Here is a 21,662-nt window from a genome sequence, read left to right as displayed (position 1 = left end):
AGCCGGACCAACATGCTGCCACACATTTTTATCTTCAATATAATCTGACAGTTTATAATATGCCTGTTTACACAGTTCACGCTTTATACAAGATTTAAATTTTTTCTCGTTCAGATTCAGTATGGTGGTTGGTAGTTTATTGTAACACTTAACACAAAATCCCATGAAGGATTTCTGCACTTTGGACAATCGGAATTGCGGTATAGCTAACTTATTTTTACCTCTCGTATTAAAATTGTGTCTGTCGCTTCTTTTTTCAAACAATTGTTGATTTTTTCTCACGTACATAATATTTTCGTAAATGAATTGAGAAGGCACTGTAAGAATGTTTATAGTTTTAAATAGTTCTCTCAAAGATTCGCGACGGGGCAAGTTATATATTGCTCGAATAGCTCGCTTTTGCAAAATAAAAATTGATTCTACATGATTTACTTTTTGTAATGGAGATCAGTGATTTGTGCTCTGATAAATTATGCTATTTTGTTTTTTATTACTCGAATACGTATATGTACTGCAGGCATTGTGTACCTACATATATACTGATGTAGTGTACCTATCATCGTTATCTTTTCATCACCATCTCATCTTTACTCCATTTTCTCAAGTCCTTTTAAGTGTCTTACCATATCCTTTTTCGAGAGGTGAAAATTATCAAATGACTTCTCCTGCCATGGGCTAGGCGAGAGTGTCAGACTCTAACTGACTAAAAACCATACCGTTCCTACTCCTGCTTTTCGAACCGCAGACCGGTAACCCACTAGGCAATCCACAGCTCAAGACTTACCGTATCCAATCATCTAAAAACTATAAAAACTTCAATATTACTTTACCCGATCTTAAAAAAAAACCCAATATTTTACTCGCCTGTAGCACTTGCGTGCGTCTGACCGGTAAGCCAAAAGGCGTCATCCAAAGGGATTTAATAACATAACAATTTTGAAAGTACCAAGTAAATACAATGCCACAATAGTAACTTTAATTCCAGGGGTGCCAAAGGAAAATAACCCTTAAACAAATAAAAATAAAACATACATTACAAATTGATATGTCTCCTTTTATTCACAGTATATGTGTACTATTTACATGCTGTACATAATCGCAACGAATTAATCTATTAAGTACTTATATTATGGAACATTTATCTACACGGGTAGTAGAAAATATCAACAAATATTTATAATTATAATACGATGGACAATCAAACCATTGGAGTACACGAACTTGGGGTTAACGGAATTCATTTAAAAATTGGAAGATATTGACCACATCAAATCAAGCTACAATACTTTTAAACAGTTTATAATTGTCGAAGTGATTATAAGGTGTGATAGGCTACTGCTATAGTAAATATTGCAGACATTTTTAACTTCTCCATTATTAATTACAGTTATATTTTTCGGCTTAGTCACGTAATTATTTAACGAGGATCTTGACTAGTTTTAAGACATGCTAGAGACTCGTATTCATGTGCAGCATTCCGCGACAACGACGCGGCGACTGTGGCGCTGGTACTGACTACTAGTACTAGTGTGTCTCACGAAAGTTATAATATTCTCCATTATTTTTTCTCCATAGGAGGAGGGTCGGTAATTCCAGAATTTGTACAACTTCACACCTAACAAAACAGTTTTGGTTTTACAAACGTTGAAAATGTAAAAAAGACAGACATGATAGAGTGAGTAGCTTGATTTGCTGTTGACAAAACATTAAAAATGGGGGTAAAATCATTTAGAAAATAATTATTGTTTAACAGTCTTCCACAACTGGTTCTAACATTATTGTAAAGCTGAATTCATATTGAAAACGTTTGCATTCAGTAAAAACGTAAGAACCCTTATATTTATTTAGCACATTCATACTTTTTACACATATTCTATTTGATTGCATGTATCATGCATCGGAGACGAGACACCATATTTACAATTGCTAATCTCTTTCTCTTTCTATACAAACCAAACAACTATTGCTTAAAATCTACAAGTACAGACGTCGATACAACCTGTCAACGATTTATCTAATTTCTTCTTGAGATATTTAAGTATGCTCGACTAATTTCGAAGTTGTTACGCACACAGCTTATTATGAGCCCCGGTTTTGCTTGAAATTGGTCGAGCATCCTCGAAGTGTTAAATAAGCTGCGTCTCAGGAATCCTGATCTTGTACAATGACTATCCTGACTCAGGATAGTCATTGTTACAAGATCGACTTTCAACTTTATATTTTTGCATTAAAGTTGATAATCCTATGGAAGAAATTAGACATATCGGATTAAGCTGTAACGTCTGAACAACTGAAGCGAATTACGATAATAGCTGTTTCAGTTCCAATAACACAGAGTCCCACAGGTTTATAAATTAATTACAAATACGTTAGAAACACAACAATTATAATATGTACATTTACTTAACAAATAATTTGAGATGAATAGATATTATTTATTTGAACACTGACACACCGTGTCTCCAACTATCATATTCCATGGGTATGAAAAACTGCTTTATTATCCTTATACATATGGTTTAATATTCAATAAACGGTTTCCTTTCTAAAAATGAAGTACTTATCATTGGAATACAATTCTTTGCAAATCGCATTAGAGTTCATATTTGGTTGTTGGTAAAGAAAAATAATGTATTTTTTCGCAATTTTAGACACGTGGGATCAGTTAAATTTTTAAACTAGTGCTAAATAATATTTACTCATCTCATAATTGATTCTCTATAAAACCTCTAAACCCCATTACCTAAACATAAATAATTTACATAAATTACAATGGATTTTACACACGACTGTACTTAGGACCTGTGAGACAAATTAAAACAATGATTACTGTATTTTTCCAAAACAATAATATCGTTAGAAAAATAATAATAATACAATAACAACCGAGTTCCAAAAAAATATCAATAACCTATTTGTTAGTTTAGTTCGAGTTGTCATTTTTGCGCACAGTAGATGTCACCACCGGAGTTTTAGATACTACCAACACAGAGGGACCAATCAGAGACTAATTTGCATTTTAAACTGTGAATCCGACAACTCTAACTAATTATAAGATAGCAAATAATTTAATAAATAATCAAATAGGTAATTGACTTTGTTCATTTAAAATAATATTACCGTTTCATCTTAATTTGTCACTCTTGTAGGCCAATCTAAACATTCTACATTTGTTTGAGACCCTAGTAAGCAAACATAGTGATGAAAAACTTAACTCCTGGTATAGGACCCCTGAAGCGTAGATCTACGCGAGACACAATGTATTTTTATTGTGTCTCATATATCAAGAGTTTAATATTGGCAAATATTGTCCTTTTTTTTACGTAACATTAGTAGTTTACTAGCTGCTGATTGAAATAGCTGGCCAATATTAGCCAAAACTTTCAGCTTTTCATCACTATGTCTTCGTACCACCGTCTCAACACTCCTACTCACTCTCTACCTAGCATCTAGCATAACTTCTACATAAAACATTACATCAGTCTGACACTTGACAGTTTGGTAACAACACAACACGACATAGAGTATCCACTTAATTAATTAAATGCGAAAATAATAAATACATCTCTGCGACTAGTCGTTTAGGTCTTTGGCTAACATTTAAAAGAAAAAAAAAAACTCCCTAAAATGTATTTATTTAATGCTACAATAATTAGCAGCTTGCATTTTCAGTCTGTTCGAAATTATTTTGTTTTACTTCCAACATTGATCGTTACGTCACGAAATGTCACTATAGATTAATGTTACCACTTATAAAAATAATTATAAAGTGTTACCAACTAATAAAATGTGTTCTAAAAATGATTATGTGATAACAGATAAAATAAATATATGAATTAAAAATTACAATTAGAAATAATTGATTAAGAATAGAAAATCAATTCATTTTAATTAGGTATGTACTTGTTGCTGGGTTTTGTGAAAACTTTGTTTTCAATACAAAAATGTTAATGTTATATAGAATTGAAAAATTGATAGAAATTCTGTTGGTAGATAAATAAAATAGGTGCTGTGTAAAGATTTTGTCACTATATGCTCTACGGATACGTTAATAAGGTCTGTTTTAGAATATTATAGCAGATTCAGATTTCCTTTTTTGAGTAAAACCCAGATTTTGTATCGAAGAACATAAAATCTTCTAAGTTTAGTTCTATCTAGAAACAGTGAAAAAGGATTAAAGATAGGTAATCCGTCATCACATCTAAGACATTAAAATTCCTTACTGACATCAAAAAACGCGTCAATTGTCTACGTACAATGATATTACTTAATAAATTAATGTTGAAAATTCTAAATTTCCAACGTATTTTCGCACAATACACCGAAACTTTTCCGATAAGACGTAAAACTGTTAAAACGTAATTATTATTACTCACGAAATTTCGTTTCGATAATATTAAAAACATCACTATTTACGCCTCATCAAAAAAGTTGGCAAATACAAAAAATATAATAAAAAATACATATAATATACCTATTACATATATAGATTTCGCATAAATTATACACTAATAAATCTATTCATATCTCACTACTTATATATCGTGCGATTCTTACGTAATTATCATACTATCTACACAGTTTAAATTATTAGGAATTAGAATTACTTCATCGCGCAAGCACCGATATGTTAAGATGGACTATTTCGCTATATGTCTATATATGTTACTATGTTATACCTTCACTAACACTTTAGAATATCATTTCATTACTCTTCTAAGGACAGATGGCTTTACACTAAACATTTAGAGTGATATTTATAAATGAACAATAATCTCATGTGCTATTATTGTTTGTTTATACATAACACTTATTTATCTTTTACTTCTGTTCAAGTTGTTCGCCAAAATTGGAAGAGATATGCATAGATTGTAGGAAAGTAACGATTTATTTAATCAATCAATATAAACAACTCGATTGTTAAAAAAAATTAAGTTCTTTTTTTTCAATGGTCACTTTATAAAACGGCTGACTGTACATCATAGAAAAATTTTAATAACAAAAAATGTCGTCCAATTTTAGCAAACACCTGGAATGAATGAAATACATCAAATATTAAATAGTTAAGAATTGACATCGAAACCAATTGGGTACCTTTACTAACTACTTACAGACTTATTGTCGTAGACGAAACTATTATATTTTATACTGGTCAAAGGAATGGCAAGTATGAGGTTACCTTTAACGCCGATATTCATGGATGCGACTTTATAAAGAAAAAATATTAAGTAATTGTTTGTTTAATTAACAGACTGCACGGTTGGCTGGGCAACTGGCTGGCACATATGTAGCGGGTTCGATTCCCGAACGGAGCAACTCTTTGTGTGATCCAAAAATTGTTGTTTCGGGTCTGGGTGTCAGTCATGTCGTAAACGCACCACGACACATGAGAAAATCTAGTGTAGGGCAAAGTTTTTTTTAATAAAAAAAAAAATTAACGGCAACTCCGATAGCATAATGTTAATTAACTAAATGCAGTAATTGCACTACAATGTAACAATTCTTAATAAAACACGCACTAAGTGCATCTTTTAAAGATTTTGGCGTAAATTCCTTAAAAATAGAGAGCGAATTTCACTAAAACTTTATTTTAAACATAATTACTACTAACTAAAGTTCAAATTAAATGCATACCGGCAGTATTATTAAAGTAAAGTCACCACTATAAATATCGGCGCAAGGTCTGAAATCATTTGAAACATTACTAGCTAATGCTCTGCACTTGGATATGTCTGAGTTGAGACGCGTATGTCGGGGACCATGTTTTGTAAAAGCTCAGGCTATTTGCATCTCTCAAAGATTTATTTTAATTTCAATACTAATAAAAGAATAAACTAAGAAGTAAACAATTATAAAATCATACTATACAGATTTGTAGAGGATATATTAAAATCGAAAAAAGAAAATATTTATTTATATAAAAAAATATTTAAAAAAATTTAAAAAAAAGTCAGAAAAGTGCCAATAAAACAAATCTTTCAGAGACACAAATGCCAGTCAGAAGCTCATTAAATACAAACAATAAATAAACAACCAACAAACTATATCCATTTTTTTTTTTTTTTTTGAGGGGGGAAAATCATCCAATATCTTCCTCGGCTTGTCAGACTCTTACTGACTAAAAACCACCCCGTTCCTTCTCCTGCTTTTCGACCCGAAGCCCCGGTAAACCCGCTAGGTAGTCCGCAGCTCCGGATCAGGAAACTATATCCATAACACTATAATTTGACATTGTATACCGTCAAAATAATCCGAAGGCATTCGTAAGCTCACAACGCAAGTCCTTAAAATAAGGATAAGGGATTTTTTCACAATGAAAAATATGCAGCCTAACGCTATATTAAGTACACCAGTTTATTTTCATATTTAAGTATAAATTGTACAGAAAGGTGCACAATTTATACTTAAAAAATTAATATACTGATGTCCCTTCGACCATGGCTACATATTTTTCATGCGAACTGTACATTTACGGTAAAAAGTCCATATGAATTGTTCGGTACGTACTTAAAAATATTTTAAAATTAATTGCATTATAATATTTGTTCATAAATTAAAACATTTTGATCATTTTTTTTTTGTTTTTTTACATAATATGTTTGTTCCATATACTTAATGTTCAGTATAATTGTTATACCTACTTTGATAGGGATATTTGATAGCTGGCATATTATTGACTTACAAATTACAAATAATAGATTTTCCACCGTAGATGTACAAAGTTGGGGTGTATCGGGGAATTTAATGAAATAATGGCAGTTTAACTCTACATACCCTGGTATTGGGGACGAAATCCCATTTTTTATTTCTCTTACAGCCTTCATTCAATTTGTTATTGTCCGTACCACCTACTTTCCATTAAATCTAACATTCGAGGCCCTCTTCTAATTTCACAATCAACTACCTTGTTAATTTTGTAAACATTGAACAGTTTATGCGGTTGACTGTACATTGCTACAGTCACCAAACCTTTAAAAGCTGATTGTACTAAAACCTGAACACATCCAGCTTAGTTCGTATCATCATAATAAATACAACATACTGAATGGTAACCTTCCACTTCCAATTTGAATACAGTTCTTCATTAAGACTTGCAAAAACGTCCTAATTTCAATACAGTTCGTTAAGAGGGCCCCCAAAACCTTACCTTACAACGCGCCTATGTCAGGGTACGCGTGCGGTATCCCCGACCCAGTCTCCCTGTACTGGAGCGGGTCGGCTCTGAACTCGACGGGCTGTAAGGCCATGTGGCCGTATATTTCTGCGAAGCGAGCGATGCACGCCGACCGCTGCGACATGTGCCTCGCGTCGGCCGATAACATCTCTGTATTCGTGCATTCTGGACACTTGAACTTTTTACGTGGCGTCACCTGGAATTTGTTTCAGATCTTGATTAGTTTCTATACCTCTTTTTTTTTAATTGCCCCACATTAGTATTTTCTCCTTTGTCGTGAGTGCGTTTACAAACATACAATTTCACATGCACATGACACCCAGACCCGAAACAACAATTTGTGGATCACACAAAGAGTTGCTCCGTGCGGGAATCGAACCCGCTACACGTTGCACGGCAGCCAGTTGCCCAGCGCCAACCGTGCAGTCAACTTTAGACACTATTTTTTTACATTATAATACATAGTTTAAAAAGGCCAGCTGTAGCTGATTGAAAGATACGTCTACTCGACGATATTATCAACGCTTAGGTTCAACAAAGCATAAATGTCGCGTCGCGGTGACCCAGAGGTCAAAACACCCATTTTTCAAGCGAAATACGAGTACGAAATCAAACAAGGTGGAGGTGACTTTTTCAAGGTAAATTTAGTAGAAATTAAGTTTTGCTTGATTACTAATGCTAATTCTTTCTCTATATGAAACGAAAACGAAGTCTTTGCCTATCATTGGGATAGCTACAGAATCAAAAACAATTGTCTGTACAATAAAGTGATAGCTTTAGTCATGTACTTTAATATGACTGCCTCGTTGGTCGAGTGGTCGCAAGTGCGACTACTGGACACGTGTTCGATTCCCAGGACGAGCAAAATATTACTGGACTTTTTTCGGCTTTTCGAATTTTTATTTCTGGAATTGTGCCCAGTATATGGCAATAGACTCACCCTGGGACTTAAAATACAAATGGTGAAAAGTGGGTGTACATTGATTAGCGGCATTACATTACAGATTACGGCGTGCCGCAATGTGCATCTCTGCCTATCCCTTCGGGGACAAAAGACGTGTCTTTGTATTGACAATTACCTTAATTGGCGCCTTCCTAGTAACATTAGCGACGAGGAAGTTCATGGCGATATCCTCGCAGTTGAAGTTGTCGTCCACCCAGCTCCTGATCTCCGGCGGCATCTTGTACGTGTAGTACCACGACCAGATCTTGTGGTGGAACGCTGCGCCTGTTAACACCTGGAACGTGGAAGAAGAGCGATCTTTAAGACCATTTTCATACATTTTGAAGGGGATTTTCACAGCACTGTACCGAAAGAATGCTCTAAATGGAAGTGTGATAAAGACTTAGTAGCTCTCGGTTCGTTTGACATGTTTTTTTAGGCAAACACGTAGCCAAACTTAGGTATATTTTTTATCAATTGCATTTATTTTGACGCCACTTATCTCACCGATAAGACATTTAATATCAGCCGGACCAGCCCAATAACCCCACTTCCCAATCTTCACAATTCCCGATTTCCCAACAACCCATAAATTTCTAAGCCCCAAAAGGCCGGCAACGCACTTGTAACTCCTCTAAGCATCTCCTCCTTGGGTGTCCGTGGGCGACGGCGATTGCTTACGATCAGATTATCCGTCTGCTCGTTTACTGGCTTATACCATAAAAAACATCACCCCAAAGCCTTGTTTAAATACCTTCTCTTTTTTCAGACAGCTGTTATCACAACAGAACAGCAATACAAGGACAAAACAACTAAAATCGGAGTCAACATCTAAAAACCGCTGGCTGTCATCCAATCTACAGCTATAAACATTTGCGAATCATCTTTTTATTTCGCAGAACTAACATGTAAGCCTCTATATTTGTCGTTTTGGTCTCACTGCATCAGTGGGAATTCCTGTTAATCATCAGGTATTTTGTAAGCTTAAGAGTCTTGCTTTTTGGCCTTTTACCAAGTAGATTTATGTCAGTCAGATTTGGCAAAAGTATTAATGGAAAATCTGTTGGGTCTTTTTCTTTCAATAATAGTCCTATACCAAAGTTTCAAAGAGAGAAGTATTTTTTGCTCGTTCTAGTTCTAGAAAACTGTGATTTCAACGGGCAACTGGATTAATTGCAAACTGCTTCTAAGTGAGTCAATTAATTTGATTAACTGTCAACTAATTTGACACGCAATCATTAGCTAATATCTCTAATAAACGTAGGTATTTAAGTGTTCCCGACAGACATTGCCAAAAACGTTATCAAACGTTTGTATTAGCTAAACCATATGTAGATTAACGACCCGACTGTTTTGCCAATTACTTTATTGCCTAATGCTCACATAGTCATTAAAACCAAAAATAGGCATTATTACTCCTACAATAAAGTTGGTATTGCAACAATTAGTTAAATAAATATTTCATATTCACAATAATCACGTACAATTGGGTATGAACTCTCAGCGAAACAAACTATTTAGTCAATTGTCTCATTGAATTACTTAGCACGGTACTGTCGCGTCGTAAATCACCATCAAGCGTCGTGTCGGCTCTCATTAATTCATGTACATACATGTCTTAATTTAAGATGGCCGGTTACAGCGTTTTGAACGTAATTAAGACGGGATTTTTTGATAGAAATGTTTGTAGCTCCATTCCATGTAAAATGTATGATGAACTGACTGTGTGTGAAGAAACACTGATTAACTAAGAAAACTTGACGGAACAAACTTCTCTTTCAAGTTAAGTCAAAGTTAAACTCATTGGACAACCACCTAACCACACAGCGTGTGATTGGCTGTACTGATTACCTAACTATAAGATACATATCAAAAATAATTTATTTGCACGAGAAAGGTACATAGGGTTCATAATTATAAATTAGAAATTAGGTTTCGAGTACTTTTATTCTACCTACTCCCAGAATTGGGAGCAAACAGTCTATTACAAGTTGAATAAACACTACTTAGAAACTCAAATACCAACCTTAATGACTTTTCTCGTATTGAAATAACAACTCTTAATTTAGTTTAGTAGACTATTTGACTTTAGTAGGCGTGGGATGTGATTTAAAAAAGTGTAGTTGTGCAGTCATAATTCACAGTTGCTTGTGACTGTACATCCTGTGGCCGCTTCAGCTCGTTGATATAATCACGCGAAGGTCGCATAGTTGCATCCAAGTGGATCTTAGCTTGACCCTTATATCCTTATTCGAGATGTTCCTTGCAGACTTGTTCCAGATTTTTAGTTCAATGGTGATATATGATTATTTTTTGTGGAGTGATAGGATCATATGATTGTAAGCGACCAGCCTATAGGCATGTATTTTAATCGTTCTATTTAAATTACTATCTCTACTAAGAGCACTAGGTATTTGACTACAATTTTATTATAACTTTCGTGAGACATATTTAATTAATTATTATGTCTGCCTCTAGCATGGCTTGAAACTAGTCGAGTTCCTCGTCAAACATTTACGTGAGTAAGCCGATAACATAATAATTAATTTAGGTATGTGACTGCTAAAAATTCCAAGTCTTTATGATAAAAAAGAGTTGTGCCTATCACAAATAAAAAAATGAAAACAGACAAGAACTTCGACTCTAGAAAATACGAAACTTACTTAACACAACAAGACCCAGTCAAAACCCACTTCTAAACACAAATCCCCAAACAACATTTGCAATTCTTATCTAATACGGAATACACAAAAAGTTTCGCCAACAATAAGCGAAGATTGTAACGGGCACGATAAAAATATTTGCCAACATTCTTGAACTACCTATGTTCACAGAAAACCATGTTAAAAAAAAAAACAAAACAGGAATGTCTGTGACCCTTTGCATGTCCACAGTACCCACATCATAGGGGGTACCTATCTTGTAACGAAGGTCAAATAGCTGAACAGCCAAACCACTGGGTCACGCTACAACCATTCCAGAAAATTCGATGCTATTTGATTTAAATTAATACGTTGTTATAGTCATTATACAAACAACTATGCATAATGCATTTCGCTTGTGTAATTAGACTAATTATGGTAATGTTTTGCAATCAACAATGTTGACTAAAACATGGTATTTAGGTGCTATGTTTAATTATTGCGTTTGACGTTATTTGAATGCTCACATACGACATCGGGTACACAAAATTATGTCGAAATTGGTTTAGATTTTAACAGTCAAATTATGCAACAATATTACATTAATTCAGAATAACATTTTAAGTACTGCCTCGTTGGCTGAGTGGTCGCAAGTGCCATTGCCGGGCGAGTGATCTCGGGTTCGGTTCCCAAGTCGGGCAAACTATTACTGGGGCTTTTGAGGTTTTTAGAAAATTACGCAGTAGTAACACGGAGTCTGGAAATGTGCCCGGTATATGGCAATTGGCAATAGGCTTCCAAATGGTGAAAAGTGGGTGTAGGTACATTATAATAACAGTGGCATTACGTCCCAATAATGTGCACCTGTGCCCACCCCTTCGGGGATAAAAGGTATGACGTTAAATGTTGAACGAACGGTTTAAGTACATAATGAATCTGTTTTAAACGCACTAATCGTGACTACAAAACGAAATCAATAAATAGCTATAGCATTAGTTTACGGCGCCGCGCCGTCAAGGCAAACTTCAAGTTACATTTGCATGGGAAAATTGCCTCATCTTCTTTCTACATAGGACTCTAATAACAAAACCCATTGCTTGACTTAGAATATTGATTGTTACTTCAATATTTTCATAATTTGAAGAGATTAAAGGTGTTTAAATACCTTATTTCAGTTAGAATAGTCATATGGGTTAGTAGTTCTTAGTTTCACAAAATTGGAAAAAGTATTTACATTTGCGGATTTAAACGTTTTCCACAATAATGATGCTGGATCAATAATCATGATACTATGAGAATGTAGTTGTTATTGTTTAAAATACAGAACATATCACACTTAATATTATAAATGTGAAAGTTTGTTTGTTTGGATGTTTGTCCGTCAATCACGCTGAAACTACTGAACGGATTTTGATAAAAGTTGGTATAGGATGCTTTCGCGGAACTCGGGCGAAGCCACTCGCAGAATCTAGTTAATATGAGTAATATTTTTCGAAACGAGATAATATCTCGTAGCATAAGCTACGAACACCAAATTTTGTAGAATTGTATATTTTTAACGAAGTAATAAAAAATACGCATAAAACGAATAATGAAAAGGCACATAAATAAATGGTTGTATTTGTATTTTAGACAGTGAGATACAAACGTCAGCAATTAAAATAGATTGTTGCTTGTTAGGCTGACATTGTCAGCAAAATGTATTTAGTCTGCAAACGTAATAAGTCGGTAAACAATCTATGGTCAGCTAAATTTTTCACGATGTAAAGAATAAAATAAACATTGTTTTGCTGAAAAATATGTAAGTATTTTTAAAGAGATCCATCTAAACCAAAATACTTCCGTCAAAATCGGTCTAGCCATTTCAGAGATTTGTCGAAACAAACAGACAAAAATTATAACAAATGAGATTTAGGTTTATGTATCGTATGTACATTCATAATTATGCATGTAGTAAAAAGCGGTTATTTCAATATTACAAATAGACACTACAATGTTATTTATAAGTCTTGAAGTCTAGATTTATTAAGCATTCATGCCTAAATAGTTGAACCTAGATAATTTCTTATACGTCAAATGTCTTCGTGTAATGTTGACTGAAAAAATCTAAGCAAAATCATGTCTAAAGTTTGTATCAAATTATGCTGACAAAACTGACATGAGCCTACCAATTGACTTCATTATTTAAATTTAATAGGTCTGTCTGTAATTTCGTGAACCTGTAATTTAATTTGATATTTGTACGAAGAAACGCGGTCACCGCATATTAAGTATGTATGTACTTATTCACTACTTATTGTCGTTCTACAAACAAATATTGATTATTGATTGGTTTTTAAGTTCATGTTTTACTGGGCAATGCTCTTTTCAATTGCGATCATCAAATCGGTTACCTAGCGTGGACATTATTGTAAACATCCTTTGAATAGAGGAATCTTGGTAGTCCAGCAGTAGACTGTGAACTGTCTTGGACTGCTGGTGATGATGATGAGGAATGCCCTTTTAGTCAGTCCGTTGTTACCCTGACTGGCAAAAATGGTGTCAATTCAAACCCTTCCAAACTGTCAAATATTTTACCGAACTGGGATCCCCAGTATCTTACGAGTTAACTCAAACGCTCTCGTTTCGAATACTTTAAACGTAAAGCAAACTCATAGTAAGCGTGATTGGCCGGCGTGAACCCGCCAATCAGAACGAAAGCGATCTCGTTTCGTTTTCGTTCAACGTAAAGCAAACTCGTACTAAGGGTATAGCCCCCTGACACCGCGTTTGCGAGCAACGAAAGAGTAAATTATTTATTAAGTTCAATATTGACTGACTGACTGACTGACCCTTTATTGTTAAGGCCACGTGTTGGTCTCCTTTAAGTGGCCACAACAACTGTTCATTGCTCAAATCAATATTTATATCCATCTCTGATTGAGACAATTGAACGATCGCTAACGACTTCGGACCTTGGCTGTTGAGTCAATGTTTGGAAATCTAGTCCGATTCATGGTATTGAGTATCGAGAATAAAGTTCTTTTTTGTTGCTTCTTTTTTATATAAGTAGGTCAATAGAGTATTAGGTACCATTAATCTTTTTTTAGAATAACTACTAAAACACTCTCACTATTTGGCTATTTTAATACTCGTATATGCAGACAAAACAAAGTCTTAACAGTAATCAGACGGAGAAAATACTAAGCAGGTCGTGTAATCTAGGTAAACAGTATCAGCATTACTCGCGTGTTAGTATTTACGTTAGTATTACATCGCCTGGCTACATTCAGGCCACGATTGATAAACCCATGCGATTGCTACCGATAAACTCTCAATACGGAACATTTTTACACGATACTGGTTCCTGTCCTAACAATAAAATTACAGAACAGTTCTGTAATTTTATTGTCAATTCGAAACATTCAAAGTGAGCTCGATCGCATTCTCGTCCGTCATTGGTCGAGATTATTCTCATAACTAATGACATGACGGACGGCGATCAAGCTTACTTTGAATGTTTCGAATTGAGAATAACAGAATAGCTTAGCTGCACATGGATTTACCCACCTATAGACATAGATAACCGTTTTTACGGTATAGGGCAGTAAACGAGAAGACGAATCATGGTGAGCAAACGGCACCACTCACACCCCACCCGCAGTACCAGAAGAGTTCCAAGACATTTTTTTTTTCATAAATAGACGTTGCCCCACAGTAGGATTTTCTCCTGTGTCGTGGGTGCGTTTACAAACATACAAGTTCACATGCACATGACACCCAGACCCGAAACAACAATTTGTGGATCACACAAAGAGTTGCTCCGTGCGGGAATCGAACCCGCTACCCTTTGCGCGGCAGCCAGTTGCCCAGCCACCGCACCAACCGTGCAGTCATACATAAACATAAAGGATGCCAAACCTCAATCACCAAAAGGCCGGCAATGCACTTGTAGCTCCTCTGGTTTATAAATGTCGAGAGGCAGCGCCGATTGCTTACCATCAGGTGATTCACTCTATGCCATAAAAAAACTCGCACCAAAATCCCCATATTCAACAATCACATTCCTCATCACAGAACCGACAAAAAGCCTACACAAAAATATCACCTACCCGATAAAGTCTCATTATTTTTTTAATTAAGCGCAATGTGAGCTAATTAACTTCAGTTTCGGTAATTAGGTGACCCCATAAATAAAGTGGAGTTGATATCGTTTAAAATTGCGCCCATTCATTAGTGTCGATATTATTGTAGGCCATTCCAGTCAATACTTCGATAAAGGTTCATGTAAAATGCTTAATGTTTCATGTATGTACAGAATTGTTTATTTCGTGTTGATTTATGAGGTTTGTATCGAACAATAGTTTATTATAATTATCATACATAACATTAAGCCTTTAGATTCGAAAAGTTATAGGATGAGAGGGTTAAAGTACAATTGAGTGAGGGTGTTTTTCCATCAGATGCTATTTAGTTAGTTATGCTGCGAAGATGTAACAGCTATGCTGTGAAATTATGTCACCGTTTCCACTGAGACTAAGCTATGTAGATGTGTGAGGAAGATACGCAGTTCCAGTATGCGATGTAAAAGTCATTCATAGCACACGTCCATAGCACGCATCCATATCACGAATCTTTTCATTTAAAAAATATAACTTATGTAAGTCCGTTTTCACCAGTGCTAAGCTATGTGTACCAATGAATATGATTAGTGGAAGCCAAACGCATCCACATCAACGTAGCATGGTTGAAAAGCACCCTGAGAGGGTTAGACATAATAATATATTAACAATAATATAATATGTAATTATGTCAGCAATAGCAACAGTAGTAGTACATAAACAAGCAACGTTACTATTTACACTGCCTATTATCTTTTGAAAGTAAAATAACAGTTGTATGTTTCGTTAAACTTCAGACGTTTACTTAGGCAGATTGTTGGTTGATGATATTCACTAGTTACGCTAAATGATAAACTGTATGTTTTCGCTGTGATTTCTATGGTTCTTGAGCCATGGGATAGGCATAATAGAAGACTGCTACTGAAAATCAGGTTCCTGGCTGGCAGATCAGAAGAATACGTTAATCAACATCCTACTTTAGGGTACTTTCCACCATAGAGATGTGCTACCTATGTAGCTATGTTACGAGGATATAGCGGTTGAGCTATATAGCGGTGCAAGTAAAATGCGCCGCCGCAAAGTTGAAGATGCGTAGCTTGAGTATGCGATGTATCGATAGTAGGAAAGAGATCCATAACACACATCCATAGTACGCATCCATAGCACACATCCATAGCAGATCCTGAATGACCAGAAGAAAAAAAGACGAAGTACTCACCATAGAAATCTGGTTGGTCCACTCGCTGTGGTATCGCCACGAGTTGGTGGTGTTATCCCAAACGTGCAGCCTGGACGGAAACCCCACTATCCGGTCGGGGAACTCACGCCACACGTCGAAACTGCAATACGAACAAATTGCACTTTTATTACTTCGGAATAGGTGTGATATTTAGATATAAGTGATATTTAGATAAAAGAATGTACTTCTTTTTAAAATGCCGATAACAGACCTTAAATATTTTCTTTTTTATGTTATAAGCCGATAAATAAGCGGACGGATCACCTGATGGACACCCGTAAAACCAAAGGCGTTGATGGCCTTTCAGGGGTTAGGAATTTAAGGGTTGTTGGAGAATCGGGGATTTGGAAGATTGGAAAGGATGGTAATTGGGCCTCCGGTAACCTCACTCACACAACGAAACATAACGCAAGCATTGTTTCACGTCAGTTTTCTGTAAGGGTTCTGGTGTCGGCAATTCATGTACTCTTTTTATTTAATTTATTTCCGTACGACCGTAATAAATAGTTTCAGTACAAGTGCACTGCTCAAATCATATAACTAGTTCAAACGCTCCTTGAGTCCGAATCCACGTTAGAGCTTAAGCATCATTGAGATTTTCAATTCCAAAATTTTATTAGGTCAACGTATTGGTAGGATTGAAGTTCGAAATTCCCAATAACAGCATTATGTCCGGAATCTTGCCCCCCGTTAGGCAATAACAAGGTTAGTCGCCCAATACAATAAAAACCAAGAACGTTATTGAATTTCTATACCGTTTAAGACACAATACAATAGACTTTCCCCTTATTAAGTTTGCTTTGACCAAATCTACCAGAAAATAAACAACATAATAACAAAACCAATAATACAAAAATTCAAGCAATTCATATTTCCAATACATTTCTCACGAACAACGCCCCGAATAGGGCAATAATACCTACAGTCGAAATTACTACCACACCGCCAGCCTAGTATTTCACCGCAATACGAGGTATTTCCAAATAGTTTACGAAAAAACGAAAGCTAGAGGTCTCCGGCTATACATATAAACAGGGAGGAAGGAATTGACTATAAAACTGTGTCATTTCCTACGTCAGTCACCCACCATTTCATTTCGTTGCGGCTTCCACGACTTTTACTTGGTTGAATAAAACCGTGAAACTTCGAGCTTCCTCATTGAAGCACACTAAATATTCAGACTTAGAAATGCATTAGAAAAGGAAGCCATTTCGTTTTTTAAACGCTTTGTGTTTATTTTACCATAGACTTAACTATATTGTAACATTACTAGTGGTTTGTATAGGACTGAAGACAGTCGCTCCGTCTAAAATATGTTCTTGACATTAAACTGAATCTCGTTAGGACTCATACATAGTGCCGAACTAGTTTAAAAAGGCCAGAAGACACGAAACTACGTAAATTTTAATTGTAAAAACTGCAAATCATGTAGTAAGGAAGCTGATCATATTTCTGGGAATACCGCTTTTGATAGTTCCGACAGAAAGCAATAATACCGATAAGATATTCAGACGTCACTGCTTTATAACAACAATTAACTATAATCGTAATACGATAGTAAGTAATCATATAAATCAATACAAATAATTATTGTTGCATTGCAAATTGATAAGCAAATATCGTTTTCGCTGTTTTGTAAAGTTCAAATGACATTCGACCTTTTGTTAAATAACTGTAAGGTCGACATTAATAACAGTTTGCCAAGACATCACGATTTAGTATTAAGAAATTGTAGACATAGACTTGATGGTGATATTTCAGTATATTATACTACAATCGTTTACGAAATACACATTTCACAACATAAACGTGTTCACGACAGTCTTAGATTAAAATGAATGAAGTCTCGTCAGACAATGGAAACCGACTGGATGAAATATCATTTACTTTTCTTAGAAAACATTATAATCATTCTCCTTAAATCGCCGAGACTGGGGCATTATGTCTATATAATTCAGAGTTTATTTCGGCTTTACTTCAGTACGATTCAATCTTGGACTTGGAGCTTTAAGTCAAGTTAGACACGACCTTAAAACTCTAACAATAAGGCCGAATATCTTTTCAGCAGAGTTCGTTACTCTATTACTCTTGTAATTAATCGATGTTTACCGTTCCATATTTATACTATAGTATATACATTCACTAGCTAAATAGATTGCAAAGTACCGACAAAACAAACCATATTCAGAGAGCTCACGTTGGCGTGACGAGATGACTTTTTATCCCACATAAAGCAAAATAAGCAGGAAGAATTTCATCTAAACAGTACAGAGGATCATAGGGAGAAAAGCAAAAATATAGAATATATCTACTTAACATTCCGAGCGAGTGAAAGCGCCTTAGAGAAAGGGGTTACTACACAGGCGGTGTGGGTTATGTGACATGACGTTATTACATAACTCCCTAAGTTTTGTCGTCACAGTAAAGATGCCTACATTTACGGAAAAGCAGAGGTAAGTACCGGCAAAGTTCGCTGTACTACATTCTGCTAATAAAGTGCTTTGAACAGCTAGACGTTTCAGCCTACATATTTAATTTATTTTAGTAGCAATGACTCCTTTATGTTTTTTGTTTTATATTACTTATATTTTACTGCCTCGTTGGTGGTAAGTGGTCGCAAATGGGACGCAAATATCCAAACTGGGAAATTTTATGCGTTTTTCAATTTGTGAATTCTCAGTAGTATCGGGTCTAGATAATATGTTACGTTTATAGGCCGGTTTATGGCGACCAGTTGGTCATTTACATATGGAATTACTACTTAATAAAACAGACAAGAACAGCGTATAACATATTCTACGAAATCTATATCTTTGCGAAAAATAACAACATTTACACTATATTAAGAACTTTATCAGATCAGCAGAACAATTCTACAAAACACAGTCAGTATCAAGTTTTGTATTTTTTCCGATGCGGTTGTCGCGTGGCATACTATTACTAGGAATGTCTTCAAAACTTTGACTAAGTTCAGTGCGAGATAGCGACAATACATCTGAACTTACATAACTTAGAATCGCGTCTGTTCCCATTCCCATCTAAGCAGATGCATGAACTTATTGTTCGTGGTTATGTTTCATACATATAAGTATAAGTATGAAACTAATAACGTAACTCTAGATGCATATACTTTGTTGTTACTGCTATTTCCAAGAGCTTTAAGTTGTACTTCACATATAAAATAACTAGAAACTAATAATATATTACACGACCATTTTTTTTATGGAACAAGCCGGTAAACAAGCATACGGATCACCTAATGGCGAGCAATCGCCGCCGCCCATGGACACTTGAAACACCAGAGGCGTTACAAGTGCGTTGTCGGCCTTTTGGGGGTTAAGAATTTAAGGGTTGTTGTAGAATCGGGGATAACCCGGTAACCTCACTCACAAAAGGACACACAACGCAAGCGTTGTTTCACGTCGGTTTTCTGTGAGGCCGTGGTATCACTCCGGTCGGACCGGCCCATTTTTGCCGAAGCATTTAAAATTGAATAATACGAGTACGGCAGTGGACCAGTTTGTACTTAGAGAATTTTGAAATGGAATTACAAAAAACGCTACAGCCCACGTTCTCTTTAATTATAGTAGAACGTCTAAACAAATGGGACTACTTTTTTATTTAGTCTGTCCGCTAGACCTTACGACGAAGCCCCGGTTTCGCACAAGCAATTTTTTCTACTAGTCCAATTTTCAGTAAACATTTTCGCTAAACAAACAGAGACTAGATAACTAACACGGCATAAAAAGAATTGTGTTCAATTTAGAGCACTCGTTGAGAAGTTATACACTTATATAAAGATATTAGTCACGGCATTGAATAACATACACCGCCTAAAGAGTCTATTTCACCAACCAGCTTAATTAGGACTACAGGTCGACCCTTCGCAGACATATCTATCCATCATTGACAAGGTAACACCTCTATCATCCCCCGATTGATTTAATGACCGATTGCCATCCAAAACTGTCCCTAAACTTGTCACATACCGTATATCAGGTTTATTGGCTCCAAAGGTAAGCTCTGATAAGTTAGAACAGGGATTACAGCCGATTTCTGAGGATTTCCTATTGGCATATATCTTTGATTTGTTTTTCCCGAGTCAATGGACAATAAGTCTTATTTTTATACGTATTGAACGAGTTTTGCTTTGCGTTCAAGAAAACTCTAACTCCTTCAAGATCTAAAGTTGTTGAAGAATGCACAATAGAGAAACTTTGCTGCAAAATGTCCAACTTAGTGGAAACGTCGTAGATACGTTGAACATTTGGAATGAAAAGTCATTATGATACATGGAAAAGTTTTTAAACTATCCAATAAATGCTGTAGAAACTACATTAACTTATAATAGTCCCTTATAATATGGGGGACACGCCCCTGCATGCCCCATATACCGACAAATATGTGTGACCTTAGGACATTTATCATTAAAAAAATCAATGTAATACTTTCCTACTGCGGAAACCAAAGCCGTTTTATTTTAAAGTCCACAACCACAAGACTAACCAAACTGTCTCCAAAGTCTAAAATAAACAAAATTCTCAACAAATAACTTGGAATATTGATCTATGCTGATTTCGTTCTTATAGTTAACAGTTAACCGAATATTGAATGTATTAGTTTTAATTCATATTCATGAATCCTTTTAAACTTTCCCACAGCTATCTAGATCGAGGCTAATATTGTTACAAAAGCATTGTTACATCCACTTTCAAATATTTGTGCATTTTTATTGTTAGAATAGCTAATGAATTGTTAGGTAAGCACTGATAAAGATGACTAGAAACTGCGATACAAGAATGCATGTAATGTGTCTCTTTCGCAGTGATCAATTTTAATAAGAGAATGTATTTTTCATATATGGTAATCAAGTTACCTCTATTATATGAAACGGAAAACACAATTAGTGAAAAGTGCTAGTACTTTATTAACACTTTTACTAACTCCTGCCTGAATAGCAGGAGTCATGCTACCGGTAATAACACAGGCAACGACCGGCATCCACACCTTTCACAATTAGCCAAGTCGAAAATATCGTACAATTTGTACCTACATAGAATTCCTTTCTCCACAATAGCCAATCAAGACATTACGAGTAATAACAGAAATGGAACATTTCTAGAATTTACTGTATCAAATATTATTGGATACGAAAAACTTTTCACGAAGCCTCTGAGTAAAATAATAAGTAGGAAAGTTTTGTTAATTAAACTACGGCCCTCCAGATTACTCGACGTAACGTCTGGAGATAAAATCCCTCGCGTCATAACTTGATGGCCGATAATACAGTACACTTACCAACTGGCTCAACCAAGCTATAAATTAATTAAACACTTATAAATAATGTAATTAGCGAGAATTATTTCCCATGAGAGTTATTGGGCCGAGCAATGAGACTGTGCCAATTAAATATTCAACGCATACCTACTTCTGAGGCGGATCGAGTTTGAGAAAATTAAGCGTTTCGATCTGTAGATTATTATCATTCAGTAACTGTTCGGAGGTCGGAGTTTGGAGGCGATGGTGTAACCACCATGACTTGAAAGAGAATCGTGGATAGGAT

The 21,662-nt window shown here is 35.3% G+C and overlaps 1 protein-coding gene across 1 annotated transcript in view; it reads right to left on the bottom strand.

Annotated features, from left to right (window-relative positions):
• Nucleotides 1–6,110: 6,110 nt before the first annotated feature.
• LOC118276463 (exostosin-2-like) overlaps nt 6,111–21,662 on the bottom strand; it is a 38,745-nt gene continuing 23,193 nt past the window's right edge. The window contains exons 5-7 of the mRNA XM_050707429.1: nt 16,079–16,199; nt 8,254–8,412; nt 6,111–7,370 (exon numbers count right to left, since the gene is read on the bottom strand). Coding sequence (XP_050563386.1) covers nt 7,149–7,370; nt 8,254–8,412; nt 16,079–16,199 — 502 coding nt within the window. The 3' untranslated portion in view covers nt 6,111–7,148. The remainder of the gene's footprint in view (nt 7,371–8,253; nt 8,413–16,078; nt 16,200–21,662) is intronic.

This window comes from Spodoptera frugiperda, chromosome 31, assembly GCF_023101765.2.
Source record: "Spodoptera frugiperda isolate SF20-4 chromosome 31, AGI-APGP_CSIRO_Sfru_2.0, whole genome shotgun sequence".
NCBI classification, from domain to species: domain Eukaryota; kingdom Metazoa; phylum Arthropoda; class Insecta; order Lepidoptera; family Noctuidae; genus Spodoptera; species Spodoptera frugiperda.
The sequence above is the reverse complement of the archived record's forward strand: the minus strand, read 5'-3'. Positions and strand labels throughout refer to the sequence as shown.